Source organism: Hippocampus zosterae, chromosome 2 (genome assembly GCF_025434085.1).
Source record: "Hippocampus zosterae strain Florida chromosome 2, ASM2543408v3, whole genome shotgun sequence".
Classification (NCBI taxonomy): Eukaryota; Metazoa; Chordata; class Actinopteri; order Syngnathiformes; family Syngnathidae; genus Hippocampus; species Hippocampus zosterae.
The window spans coordinates 36,899,329-36,914,630 of NC_067452.1; the positions used below are offsets into that span (position 1 = coordinate 36,899,329).

The window sequence follows — 15,302 nt, forward strand, 5'->3', positions numbered from 1 at the left end:
GTCATCAACAACACTCTTGTCATTTAAAAAATACATATTAATACAGTACTTTGATGCTTTTGTTCTGTTGATGTTTGATATGGATTGTCAACAAATGCAGGTTTATTTTTAATAATGTACCATAGCTCGTGCTGACCTGGCCCTTCTGTCAAATTTTAAAAGTCAATGCGGCCCCCTAGCCAAAAAGTTTGCCCACCCCTGGTATAGTATATATACATATTTTTGCATGTTATCATAATTAGGAGTGGATTTTTAAAAATGAATGAACATAGATATCATCAACATCTCACATTTATACACACTCTCTTTCAGGCGCCATTATTAGTTCATTCGGAAAACCTTGCTGCTTAACTTCTGTCTTTGAGTCAGCCATTTATTTCTTAAAAGATAAGATAAGATAGTCCAAGAGAAATCCCGTAAGTCGTTTTCCTGATTATGAATTAGTTTTTGGATTCATTTTTAATGGAAAATATCAGTCGTTCATGAAAAGTTAGGACACACGCATTTACTGAAGGAATCTGCTTCTGCTACTCTATCTTCAATTTTGTGACGCTCTTTGACAAGATGGACTTCAACTTGCATTCTCCCTTGAGTCCATCTGCCTTGCAAGGTTAATATGAAAGTGGTTTTCAAATTAATCTGCCCACCCCAACTCCACGCTCCGTGCTTCATTAAGCAAATTTGATCTTTCTCCGACGCATCAAGTAAATGAGTCAGCATCTCATTTGAACAAAGTGTGCAGCTTTCCCTGTGCAGAGTTTTATCTTTCCTGCACGTATAATTGAATGTCTTGTTTCAAATAAAATAAAATACAACACTCATGTAGCAATGTATTCATTTGAGCTATAGTTGTGATAGCAGGTAATCATGGAAAGGTGTACATCTATTGAGGCATTGTTGTGATGTTAATGGATGCGTGAGCTGCTTTTTTTTTCCATACTGCCATTCGCTAAGTGCTAAGTTGAATAGGACCCATTCATTTGTGGAAGGTCATTCAAATCATATAACAGTGTAAGTCATTATTTCCGTTATTATTTCTTGTGTGTGGACATTTGCAGTTAAATGCGAGCACCGTGGATCTTTGACTTACCCGATGTGTGAGTTTTTCGAGATACCAGCGATCTCTCCACCAAATTTCAACTTTAACTCGGAAGGAAAATTTTGAGGGATGAGCGCTTGATGAGCCCAAAGACTTCGTACAAGCTGTTTATTGCCACTCCCATTTGAATTTTACTGTCAAACTAAACATCAAACAAATGTGCATTTAAAACAGCCACATAGCTTTGCCATAGGAAAGTCTGCTAGCTGAATGCTAATACACCATGAAACAAAATGCCATAAATCGGGAAACAAATAGCTTTGATGTTGCAGTGCTATAAGTCTTTATGCATCTGATATTTGGACACCGACGGTGCAGCAGCACATGTAGACAGACAGTCTCTGTCACGGTCGCTGAATTGTTTTGCGATAAACAACTAATATTACTGAAACCTACACACTCACTTAGTTGTGAACGTCCTGTATTATTCATTCATTCATTCATCTTCCGAGCCGCTTGATCCTCACTAGGGTCGCGGGGAGTGCTGGAGCCTATCCCAGCTGTCTTCGGGCAGTAGGCGGGGGACACCCTGAATCGGTTGCCAGCCAATCACAGGGCACACAGAAACAAACAACCATTCGCACTCACACTCACACCTAGGGACAATTTAGAGTGTTCAATCAGCCTGCCATGTTTTTGGAATGTGGGAGGAAACCGGAGCACCCGGAGAAAACCCATGCAGGCCCGGGGAGAACATGCAAACTCCACACAGGGAGGCCGGAGCTGCCCGATGTATTGATCATGATAAGCACACTTTAAAAAAATAAAATAAAATCCTTTTATTAAACACAAGTACTCTGTAAAGTGCTTTCTTCTGATCAAAAACACAAAACAAAAGTTCCATTCATTACAGAGAGAAAAGGTGGGATATCGAGATCTGAATGTTTGGAATTCAAACTTGGTCAACGAAAAACAAATTAAAGTGGTAAGTCACGGCACCACTGAATAATGTTTCTTACAGTCGTGTAAATCCCCATAATGGCTGCTACGCTAGGCATCGTTAACCAAGCAGTGTCCAATAACAGCCATTCATTTTTCTATTTCTCCTCTCATATGCTCGTTTATTGTACCTGCATTTCTCATATCAACAAGATGATTAGATGTAATATGGTCTATTAGTCAAGTTAACATGTTGATACTTGAAATGATTATTTCATCTGCGTGTGTTTGCACCTCATCAGCCCGCAGGTTTTATATCATCGTGAAATTTCTATAAGAATGTTCCGATTGATCGTTGGTTCCAAAACAAATGATTTAAAATGTTCCGGAAGGAACAGTCATCAACAAGTCTAGTTTAACAAAGATCTGAACCAGATTGCACATGTGCCACAGAAATTTTAATGCAGATGTTCATATTAGGTTGAAATAATAATAATAATAATACATTTTATTTATAAGCGCCTTTCAAGTCACCCAAGGACACTTTACAATAATAAAAAACACAAAACAATACGATACGGGTTGAGCACGAAATGTATGGATAGTGTGTGTAGGACCATTTTACATTGGATTTGAAATAAAGTGCGGGGGGAAAAAAAATCCTTGAATTCTTTAAAATCCGAGCGTGTTGATTTTGCAGATGACAAATGTTTATACGTTGATGAAGGTCCGCACTCTTGTTGGTCATTGTTTGCACCGGGTATGTCATATCCTATTTCTTGTTCTCTCTTACCCAGCATAGTTTACTTTGTCTTCAAGGGTATTTTTTTTTTCTTTTTGTGCGTGTGCACAAAAGACAGACACCCGAATAGAAAGGGCTCCCAGTAGCTTTACATCTGAGGAATCTGGTGTGGAACGCTGTCGAGTTTGATCATGTTGTCTCTGCTGTCTGGCTTCTGTGCAGTGATATTACAAAGAGTGACCTCAGTCAGCAAACAAAAAGAGGGCTTCATTTGACACATTGAGTTGGTGTGTGTGTGTGTGCATGTGCGTGTGCTTGCACGCACGATTGTTATTATCCAGCCCAGTCAAGGTTTGTTCCATTTGCTGCATGCGTGCTATGAAAAAGTGTGATGCCTTTGGAAGCCAAGGGCGTTTCACAATACGTCTCCTCTTAACAGGGTAGCACTTTCTCCGTCACCTTGACACTGCACCTGTTCACTTACCGAGCTGTTTGTGGGGAGGAATCTCATTTTCTCCTGAGCTAAAAACAGAATGCGAGTTGTTATTTTCCCTCTTTGTCACAGCTGATCTTTGCAGGGGAATTCCTCCGGGATTAATCCTTCCCCGCATACTTGACATCAGAGCCGGCGTGTTGCATGTAGCACTCAAGAGGTGGCCCCGGATGGTTTCCCGACACTCTCGGCGGCGGGGGGGGGGGGGGTCAGGGGTCACTGTTTGAGTCCTAACCCCCGTCAGACAATGTTTTGGCACCTGCAGCAAGTGATCTTTCAATGCCTTGTTAGCTGGCTCTCGAAAACACGGCGCGTCGCCGCGGCCCGCTGATTCATTCACACTCCTTCTCACACGCCGCAGAGCCCACAGGGAACACGGCCTATCTTTCACCACTGAGCTCATGTAGCCTCATTACCGGCCCCGCTGATGAACAGTAATTACCGACATTTCCATGCCACACATATAAGGTTTAACCAAAGTGACAAAGCCATTAGTCTCACACTTCGGGCCACCCATAAAGGGCTTCACCAGCGCGCGGCTCCTCTGTGGCGTATTTATTTATTTATACGTATTTGGATTGCACGTTAACGTCTCCCTTGTGTTTCTTCCCGCAGTTTGATGGTGACAACATGTACATGAATGACAATAACCAAGAGTTTCGGTCACCAAATCAGGTAGGTGTACCCAAATCATTTACTAGTTTTACCTTATAACTATACTATACACTATAGACCAGTGGTTCTTTAACCTTCTTAGAGGGACCAAACCCTATCAGTTCATATGCACATCCATCGAACCCTATGAATAAATAAATGTATATACCTGTATATTTTTTTTTACAAATTCAAGATATAAAAAATAAATAAATAAATAAAAAATAAAACGAGCCGGCCCGGTAGTCCAGCGGTTAGCACATCGGCTTCACAGTGCAGAGGTCCCAGGTTCGATTCCAGCTCCGGCCTCCCTGTGTGGAGTTTGCATGTTCTCCCCGGGCCTGCGTGGCTTTTCTCCGGGTGCTCCGGTTTCCTCCCACATTCCAAAAACATGCGTGGCAGGCTGATTGGACTCTCTAAATTGTCCCTAGGTGTGAGTGTGGTTGCGAATGGTTGTTCGTTTCTGTGTGCCCTGCGATTGGCTGGCAACCGATTCAGGGTGTCCCCCGCCTACTGCCCGGAGACAGCTGGGATAGGCTCCAGCACCCCCCGTGACCCTAGTGAAGATCAAGCGGCTCGGAAGATGAATGAATGAATGAATGAATGAATGAATGAATAAAAAATAAAACATTTATTAAAAACAGATGTTAAATGTAAATATAATTTCAAGGGATAAATACACTTGGGTTTTTTTTTTATTTTTTATTGAACATCGTACTATCACGACAGTCGCACGTTGACTACGAAGAGAACTAAATTTCCCGCCGCACTGATTGGACAAGCAATGATATGTGATCACTTGCAGCCAGTGATGGGCATGCGGGTGTATCATAACAAATTGATATCTTGAGTTGGGTGTGTGTTAACCTCCATGGCAGATGATCTGCCGAACCCCTGAGACCGATTCACCGAACCCCTGGGTTTCGATCGAACCCAGGTTAAGAACCACTGTATAGACATTTAAAAAAACAGTGTCGACATTTATGTCTGTGTAATATCTTTCTGTTTTACTACTGCACAGTGCATTTGGCAGTAAATATTGCTAGAATGATTGCGTGCCTGAAAATTTGTTTCCATGCATATGGATCTGCTGTAAAAAAAATAAAATAAAATGCCATCAGAAAGTATGTTCACGTTTTGTGAGAATCTTGCCAAAATAAGGGCAGGAGTTATAGTCGTATCTGACTTGTGAAAATGTTTTCACAATGGTCCATACAGTGCATTCATAAAACCTGCTTGTGGTCACATTTAAGATGGATTCCATCCCAGATGACTTTGGGCATTCACGCTTGCGTTGACAGCTCTAGGCTAGTGAGAGACTTCAATTAAATGAACTTGCACGTCTTGTGGGGAGAGGGGGGGGGACAGGAGTAACTTTGGAGAAAAACATGCAAACTGCCCCAAAAAAAGTCTGAGCTGAGATTCAAATTCAGAACCTTTGGCTGCGAGACAGATGCACCAACTCATGCTGCCAATGAAATAATCAGTTTTTGTTTGTTTCTGGAAATAGCATTGGTCAGATTTTCCATCATTACTTTTCCCAAATTAAACCTGTGCCCTAAAACATTTTCTGTATTAAATAAACAAACTCTGATTTATTATTATTAAGCTGTTCTTTGTGGTTGTGATTCACTCGCTCTGGAAAAAAGGCTTTGGACGCAAAGCTCCGCGCTGAAAGCTTTATGTCCGTCAGAGTTGTTTATGTGTACTGCTGTTGTGATTGCGAGGATAATATGATTCTTCCATCTGGTTTAATTTGGGACATCAAAATGTGTTGTCTATTAGGTAGCATTCAGAATTTTTCCTATTTTAAAACTGTTTTCATATATAGGGCACACCACATTATAAGGCGCATACTTTCGAGGCTACAATAGTGGCTGCGGTTGCATTATACATCCACAAGATGGAGCTACGCTAAAGTGAATACGATACAATGCACTACTGCTTTATTTATAGAGAACTTTGACAACTGCTGCAGCTGTAACAAAGCGCTTCACAGAACATTTAAAATACTCTGTCCAAGGAATGTAAATATTGATCCATATATACTGTAAAGCGCATCGGATTATAAAGCGCACTGTCGGCTTTTGAGAAAATTGAAAGCGCTTAGGTGCGCCTTATTGTGTGGAAAATACGGTACATTTCAATAACTAACAATTAAATATAAGTAGGGCGGCCCGGTAGTCCAGTGGTTAGCACCTCGGCTTCACAGTGCAGAGGTACCGGGTTCGATTCCAGCTCCAGCCTCCCTGTGTGGAGTTTGCATGTTCTCCCCGGGCCTGCGTGGGTTTTCTCCGGGTGCTCCGGTTTCCTCCCACGTTCCAAAAACATGCGTGGCAGGCTGATTGAACACTCTAAATTGTCCCTAGGTGTGAGTGTGAGCGTGGATGGTTCTTCGTCTATGTGTGCCCTGCGATTGGCTGGCAACCGATTCAGGGTGTCCCCCGCCTACTGCCCGGAGACGGCTGGGATGGGCTCCAGCAACCCCCCGCGACCCTAGTGAGGATCAAGCGGTACGGAAGATGAATGAATGAATGAATGAATAAATATAAGTAGATTTATCCATCCATCATCCATTCATTTTCTGGTCTGCTCCATCTTCATAAGAGTCGCGGGGGGTGCTGGACCCTACGCCAGATGTCTTGGGGCAGTAGGCGGAGGACACCCTGAACCGGTTGCCAGCTAATCGCAGGGCACACACAGACGAACAACCATCCGCGCTCACACTCACACCTTGGGACAATTTAGAGTGCTCCATTAACCTGCCATGCATGTTTTTGGAATGTGGGAGGAAAACGAAGCACCCGAAGAAAACCCACACAGGCCTGGGGAAAACATGCAAACTTCACACAGGGAAGCCAGAGCCGGAATCGAACCCTGCACCGCTGTGAGGGTGACGTGCAAGCCATTGGACCACCGGGCCGCCCATAAGTAGATTTATGATCGCCATATTTGGTTGTTTTGAACGTCACTCGCTCAAAGGGATACTTAACTTTTTCCTGTTTTCACCATTATGTAGATTGGCACAAACCACAAAATGTATGCCATTGACAGATTATGTATATATGGATTACAGCATCAGCAACGCTATCGCCGTGTGAGTCAACAGGTCACTCACAGCTTATGGCAGCCACATCACACGGCTCGCAGCGTCGCTGATGCACTGCTTGTTAAGGATGCACAGTCATGGTCACAGTCGGGGAGGTACGCACAGGCGCGGCGTAGAGTGCTCCCAGCTGCTGTGCGGGTACACGCGGCTGGACATATGGCCAAGTTGGGGAACATTGGGATTTGTTGATCCAGCAGTCAGAAAAGAGAGCGAAAACATGTCGAGGTGGACCCTCCTCGTCAATTAGCGCCTTGCTAAATAGCGTCACTGACGGGTCAAGACCATGGGGTGTACAGAAACATACAGATAAATTTGTCACGTTCTGCGCCGTAATAGAGAGTGATATATTCTTTGTTCCTAATTCATTCAGGTTGTTTCTTTATTTGTGTGCTTGCTCAATCAGTACCTCAGTACCTCTACTTACGAATGTCTCTTCATATGAAATTTTCAAGTTACGAAACGCCTCAACAGGAATATAGTGCCTCTTGTTCCGAAAGAAATTTCAAGATAAGAAAGGTAAAAATACAGGATGGGCCACGACTGGCAGCTCCGAGTTTCCTAAATGCAACATAGCTGCTCTGCCATTGACTATTCCTGAGCATCATCCTGGCATTCCATTGGCTAGGAGGGACCTCTACCGTACGTGTCTATGTGTGTAGCTAGCTAAATAGATAAATATGTGTCGATGCAGCGTCCTTGTTATTCGCCCCCTTGGGCCATGAGGCGCTCCGATCGTTTTACGAGGTAGTTGTGAATCACCCAGAAAAAGTATTTACCTTGGGCATTTTCTAAGGATTGTTCAAAGCTGATAAAAGCAAACATCCTTGGATCAGTTCTTTACAAAACGCCGAGCAAAAACCACTTCTGAGAGAGAACACGAACTAAAAAGAGCAACGATGAGGACGCAGGTAAAAGTAAAATGACCATTTTTATTCTTTCTTTGTTTTTTACATAGGCGGCCCGGTAGTCCAGTGGTTAGCACGTCGGCTTCACAGTGCAGAGGTACCGGGTTCGATTCCAGCTCCGGGCTCCCTGTGTGGAGTTTGCATGTTCTCCCCGGGCCTGCGTGGGTTTTCTCCGGGTGCTCCGGTTTCCTCCCACATTCCAAAAATATGCATGGCAGGCTGATTGAACACTCTAAATTGTCCCTAGGTGTGAGTGTGAGTGCGAATGGTTGTTCGTCTCTGTGTGCCCTGCGATTGGCTGGCAACCGATTCAGGGTGTCCCCCGCCTACTGCCCGTAGACGGCTGGGATGGGCTCCAGCACCCCCGCGACCCTAGTGAGGATCAAGCGGTACGGAAGATGAATGAATGTTTTTTACATTATACACAACTCTCATTTTTTGTGCAATAATCTAACTGAAAAACGTGTACAGTCAAACCTCGGTTTTCGTCCATAATCTGTTCCAGAAGGCTGTGCGAAAACTGAATTGTTTATGAACACGTCTGCTCACAATGGAAAGCGACACCAGGAAGCGGCACTTCCTCGTCCACCCGAGGAAGCGTCATTTCCTCGTGTAAGGAAGGCGAGAGGAGTCAAATGGTGCATTCAAGTGCGCTCAGTTTGTTCGAGAACCAAAATGTGTTCGTCATCCGAGGCATAAAAAACTAAATTTTTGGTCGAAAACCGAATTGGTCGAGAACCGAGACGTTCGAAAATCAAGGTTTGACTGTATTTGTTACGGATTTTGATGCATTTTTATGCTTTATACAAAACAATACAATACAATACAATACAATACAATACAATACAATACAATACAATACATGCTGATTTATATAGAGCTTTCACAACAGCGGCAGCCGTAACAAAGCGCTTTACAAAACAGTTAACAAAGTAAAATAATAAACACAACACATAACATAAAACACGGACTGTCGTGCAGTCCTAACCACTTTTCCGACACACGCTTTGTTGTTTGAAGCAGTTTGAGATGAAAGAGGAGAGAATCAAAGTGTCCTTTAACCAGTGGATCAGAGACGCCGCTTGGAATTGAAGTGGATTTCCATGGGACAGGAGAAGTGAACCAATCTCTTTTTTAGGCAATGGATGCTACAGCTTCTTGTTGACTTTGAAACTTAGCTTGTAGCCGACGTGTGCACATTTTGAGCATTTTGGGGGGCTTGGAACGGATTAGGACATTTACGTGGAAAACGCACCTCTACTTCCAAAATTTTCTAGTGAAGAAATTTCTTCCAGAACCAATCAATTTGTTCTTCCCAAGACGAACACCCAAACAACATGCTCACAAAACAACACCCACAAAAACAAAGAGAACTACTTGACGGATTTCACTTCTCACGGGTTCTTTTTGGAAGGTAACAAACCCCGTGATAAACGAGGGATTACTGGATAGTCATAAGGTTGTCTTACCTTTGATGTTAGGATTCCGCGACTATAATGAGAGGTCGAGAGGGAGCTTTAAAGCTTATTGTCTACTTATAGCTCTCATCACAGACCAGGGGTCCATTATTGTTCGCCACATTTGCTGTCCTGCCCTAATTATGTCACTTTACATGCATACACGTCTGCGCGCTAATTGGGATAAATGTCCGGCTTTGTACTTTCTCCGCTGCGGCAGCCATGTGTCAATCACCGACTGCCTCGGCAGGTCTGCCCTGTTGTGTCAACAAATAGCGTCTTCGTGGATAAAGCAATTTGGGCTTTTCAAAACATCTCAGCTGCAGTTGATGCTCTGTCAGTGATGTCAAAGAGAAGCTTACTCACCAGTCCCGAAACTCCTCACCATAAACGCAAAGTTCACTCTCTGGCTTTAATTCCCCAAATCCTTTAATGCACCACAATCATTTGAAATGGGAAAGGGGGGAGTGCGGGGGTAAAGTGCGCATGGCTTTGCTGGAGTGTTGATGGTTTCAAATATTAAGCAATAACATGAAATGCTAGAACGATTAATAACTTGGCCTTCACTTGCACTAAGATCTATAAAGGAAGAATTTTTAAGCCGGCTGTCAGTCTTGTACCATGTTGTTGCTATTTATGCAGTAGCACAAGTTGTAACAACACTTAGCAACCAATCAAGTTGCATTTGTTGCTTGATTTAATTTTCTGTGCTCGAAATGAAGTTCACATTTAGACATTGTTAAAAAAAAATCAATTCCTGTAAACAAGCATAGGTTTTTAGAATTTGTGCTTTGCAGCGGTAAACAAGAAAGTTAACGCGAACACACCTTTTGAGGTTGCCTGGCTGGTTAAATAATATGACTGGGGATGTATGGTTGCCATGCCGATGACAGATATGCGCTTCTCCGTTTTCCTGGCTAGTGTCCTGTCAAAATTTTAACGAAATTATTTGGAGGTCAAATGACTTTGTTTCTGCACTATTTGTCATTTTCACTGATTCAATTCAGAGGTTTGAATCGTGGATTTTAGCGCAATCGGTTATATGGCAGCACAGCATCAATGATTCAGAGTAAAATTTCTGCAAAGATTCATTACAATGCAAGTACATTAAAAAAAAAGCCTACTTTATTTGAACATTATGCACCGTTAGTAATCGGAGCCATTTGCTCTGCGTGTGACTCATTTTGTTAATGGATGCGTAATTTTCATGCATTTTGCATATTAAATACTTCTGGCTTTTGACTTTACATCCAACAAATCAGAGTCTCAAATATGGAATGATTTTCTGCATCAATTTGAAATGTGGGGCGGGGGGGGGGGGGGATTACGTAACATTAATTAAATCATTGTACACACAAGCACATGTATATACATTCGGCTTTTATAATTTCTGCTGTGAAAAGGCTCCAGAGATGCAGTCCACTGCAAAAAAAAAATGGTGTGCTGAATTTAATCCATTTTCTTTTGATTAATCGCAAAGGAATCATCTGGATTTAGATCCATTTAGTAGATGTATAGTCTCTCGTCCCTTAATAGAATTTTGAACTGCAGATTCAGTAGCATATAGGAGCCTTAACCATGATGCATGCCTAAGTGAAAAAAAAAGGTGCATGGAGCCAGAACAGAGAGTCCATTGTTTGCGTCGTCCACAGTATACACAGTGAAGTAGCAGTTCGACACAGCCAGGAGATTGCATTACACATAACATCTCTGCACTCTTAAAAAGAGAGAACCGCTAATCAGAAACAGCTTTAAAGGTGGGTGTGGGGTGGGGCGGGGGGTAGGGGGGTACTGTCTGCTTAGATGCAATCACTTCATTCAAACAAGATGTTTTCAAGGTTCTGACCACTGTACACTTTCTGTCGGCTTGCGATGCTTTTCCGTGCGTCTCCTTCATCTTACAGTGTCAAACCTTGGACAGCTTATTTTGTTTCGCTGTCCGAAACCATGAGAAAAATGAATGATTCTTTTCTGTTATCTTGCCTGACTGATTCATGCGTCCAGACGACATCACATATTTGGTTTTAACCTACCGGTACTTTATTCAATCATATAGCTGATTGTGTCCCTTGCTTGGTAAAACAAGACAGTCGTAATTTTTACCAGGAATTAGGAAAAGAAACATTGTGCCTCTTATTACCGGTAAGTCGTGGAAGAGTGCACAGAAATAACGATTGAAACTGTCCGAGCTGGGAGAAAAATGTTTAGTGCTCTTCTTGTGGCAACTGAAAATTGTCTGTCACTTGTGAGCAGAAGAGAACGCCCCCCTCCCCGGTCTCCCCCACTCCCTCTGCGTCCCACTGAAAAGCATCTCACTTTATTCTGATTAGCACGCATGTGTCAAATAATGCTGATTGCGGTGTATATTTTTCGTGCGGGGGGGGGGGGGGGTAATAGCAGCATGACAAGGCTGGCCGCCAAACCAAAATGGCTACCTTCAACACCGACCAGACATTTTCAAATTTGGTTCAATGGACAATAAGGGTCTTTTGGATTCATATCAGGCCTGATCTGTCGGCGTGTGTGTGCGTGTGTGCGCGCGTATGTATTTTAGAAAGTTTTGACTGGTTTCTCCTCACTCTGTAATTAGCCTGCATGCATGCACATCTAGTTTATTTTAAATAGTGATGTGAAAATGAAAGGCAACAAAAGAAGGATTAGGAGAAGCAGCTGTGCAGAAAAGTATATTTTAAGATCAAAGGAGTTTGTGTTTGTGTGTGTCCCTCGCTCTAATTTTTTAGACCTGCATCCTTGTGTCCATTTGAAGCACTGGTCTAAGTTTCTTCCTGTAAATTCTGCTCACGGGTGTCTTGCTGTGCCCGATGTCTTTATCGATTTGGCCGACTGCAATAGAAGAGTGCCCTCTTTAGTTAGTCTCGCGCTCCCGCTGATTCTGTTCCTTTTTCATTTTGCTCTTGTTTATTTTGCTGTTTTTAGACTTAGATGCTGCCAGGAGTCTGTCACTGGTAGGGATGGATACCGAGCCCCGCTCCTAAACTGACCCCGGGGGATGAATTTTAAAAAAACTGAAGAATTGCTAACCTCCATCATTAACGGTTGTTCAGTCTTGGAAAAAAAAATACTCAAAGTAATTTTGGATTGATTTGGGCGAGGCGACCCGGTAGTCCAGTGGTTAGCACGTCGGCTTCACACTGCAGAGGTACCGGGTTCGATTCCAGCTCCGGCCTCCCTGTGTGGAGTTTGCATGTTCTCCCCGGGCCTGCGTGGGTTTTCTCCGGGTGCTCCGGTTTCCTCCCACATTCCAAAAACATGCATGGTAGGCTGATTGGACGCTCTAAATTGTCCCTAGGTGTGAGTGTGAGTGCGAATGGTGGTTCGTTTCTGTGTGCCCTGCGATTGGCTGGCAACCGATTCAGGGTGTCCCCCGCCTACTGCCCGGAAACAGCTGGGATAGGCTCCAGTACCCCCCGCGACCCTAGTGAGGATCAAGCGGCTCGGAAGACGACGAACGAATGATTTGGACGATATGAATGCTATTTTGCACATTCGATCGCTCTGATGTTGTTTCCAGCACACAATAAAATGAATGTTCGTCTAAGGTGCGTGTTCGTTTAATGGCGTACACTTATACAGCGCAAGCTGGCGTCATTTACGTTGGGTTAGCTCTGTTGCTACAAACGGAGCAGCTGAGCGTTTTACTCAAGGCATGATCGATTTACACTCAATGCACTTTAGTTAATCTATGTTTGAGTGGTTAGGCCTGCAGATTGGAGAGGGATGGATGGAGGGATGACATCGACAACATCATCCACAAGGGGAGATCTTGCAGTTTATCTGTCAATGTCATGGATTGACCCCAGCGAGTCTATTTCTCATTCCGCAAAGTCAAGCATGGCGTACTCGAGCATACTGCGCTCCGACCGCCCAGATGTCAATGCAAATGAGGGATGCCGCTATGATTGGCCGGGAAAAGACGACTTCAATCGCACAACGTCGCAAACTGGAAGTGCCGAGGACTAAGCAGAGGGAATTTAGCCTTTTCTGTTGCTGGTCCTTCCCTCTGGAATGACCCTCCGTTACATGTTAGGCCAGCGCCCCTCTCTGTCCATTTTTAAAACTCATTTGAAGACAGATCTTTATATTCTTTAGTTTTTGACCCAACCGGAGAGTGACACACTTCAAACTTTCGGCATTGTCTGCTCATCAGTTAGTTATTGCGGGCATGCTGCAAGCTTATTGACACAAATCTTCTTATTCTGTAAATTAAAGAGCGTTTTTTCAGGGCCCGCTTGTCGATCGACATTACAATGCACAAAACGTATTGAATCTCATTTTCTGAAATGCGGATGTTCCACTGTGGTTCTGAGATGCGGTTTTTCCTCCCGGAAATCTTTGATATGGAAGACAGTTTCTTCCGCAGGGAAATCGTTTTTCGATGCTTCTCATATGATTTGCACATTCTGGGTGAGGTGGGTCGAAAGGAAGATCATTTCTTATTTTGAAAGTTCTCAAAACAAGAGAAGAGACAGTTTCTGGGTTTAATTCCGCCCTGGTTGACTTGTCAGGTCGAGTCAACCAATCAAAACTTTTTCCATTTAAACTATTTGACATGATTACTGTGCCTTCCGTGACTTGATACCCAAATGTGGTTTGGCCTGTAAGAACAGTTGATGTCAGCCTTTAACCCCCACTATCGCCACCACCTCCTCCTTCTCGCTATCCCTCTCTGAGTCACCTCAGTACACACTGGCACCACACACCCCGATGTAGGCGAAGGCTCGGTTAGTCAGTAGTGACTCACAGTACACCATTATAGCCCCACTGCCACTCACTTCACCCTTTATCAGTGAATCTGCTTGTCTCTCACCATCACAACGGGACCTTTAAGACAAAAGATGAGAAATACAAAGCAGTTGTCTGAAAACACCAACGTACATTTCAAAACCTCTCTTTGAGGTCAAAGAGAGCCGTTGGCAAGGTCGGGAGAGTCTCATGATATATTCACATTTTAAGACTGAGTCTTATCAAGGCTGGCTAAGCCCCGCCCCCAAAAAATAAAAAGGCACTACTGTAAAATGGATATTTGAAAACAGTGCTGGAGGAACATCAGAGTCGCGTCGGCACAACATCCACGCCTATGCATGGAGGGATTGTAAAGAGCTGTAGCCAGGGATCTGTAGTTCTTTATGTAGGTCAGCACATGCCCGCCAATAAGTCCAATTACCGTCAGCCTCAAAAATAGAACAAGCAGCAACCTTTGCTCTGCTTTCATGAGCATGAAATGGATGCAGGATTTGATGCAGGGATGGCACATAGTGGGGGGGGGGGGGGGGAGAAATAATCATAAAATACAATTGCCATATTAAGGAGAATACGGCGACTGATAGTGAGATTTCGTGAAAGAACATCAAAATGACCCCACGCTTCTACTGCATTGAAATGCGTCTTCCCTGCACAACGGCGGCTTTCCCTCCCAAAAAGCAGCCAACTTATCAGCACCAAGAGAGCGCTCAATGATTCATACACTCTTTTAACCGAACTTGAATCCTTGCTTCTATTTCGGTCCCTAGCATCTCGCTGTAAATGCAGCGCGATGGAGCGAAGGGATTTAGCGGGACAAAGTAGTTTGATATTTATATTGGTTTTCTGTGTGTAGTTCACAACCCCCCCAACCCCCCAACGCTCACTCACGCTCACTCTCTCTCTCTCATTCTCACTCCCCTTGTGATCTTTCTCATCACACGGAGACCAAGGTCATGGCTGATTGAAATATAATAGAAGTGTAGACATCTGGCCTAATACTGTGGGAAGTTAAATCTATTTTAATGGCCGCTGCCGCAGTGGATTCTCTCTGATGCACTCTTGCGCTTGGCTGACAGTAAATCACAATGTTCTCTTATTACCCTGACTGGAATGAGGGCATAGAGAAAGAACAATGAGGGATCCACATCATTTGTTTTCACCCCTCCCTTGCTTTTTCCTCCCCCCCCCCCCCTTCTGCTG

The 15,302-nt window shown here is 43.7% G+C and overlaps 1 protein-coding gene across 7 annotated transcripts in view; it reads left to right on the forward strand.

The window, feature by feature from the left end:
• LOC127591319 (TOX high mobility group box family member 2-like) overlaps positions 1–15,302 on the forward strand; it is a 154,729-nt gene that overhangs the window by 96,749 nt on the left and 42,678 nt on the right. For all 7 annotated transcript variants that reach the window (XM_052051361.1, XM_052051373.1, XM_052051381.1 and 4 more), the window contains one exon: positions 3,829–3,888. In XM_052051361.1, coding sequence (XP_051907321.1) covers positions 3,844–3,888 — 45 coding nt within the window. In that variant the 5' untranslated portion in view covers positions 3,829–3,843. The remainder of the gene's footprint in view (positions 1–3,828; positions 3,889–15,302) is intronic.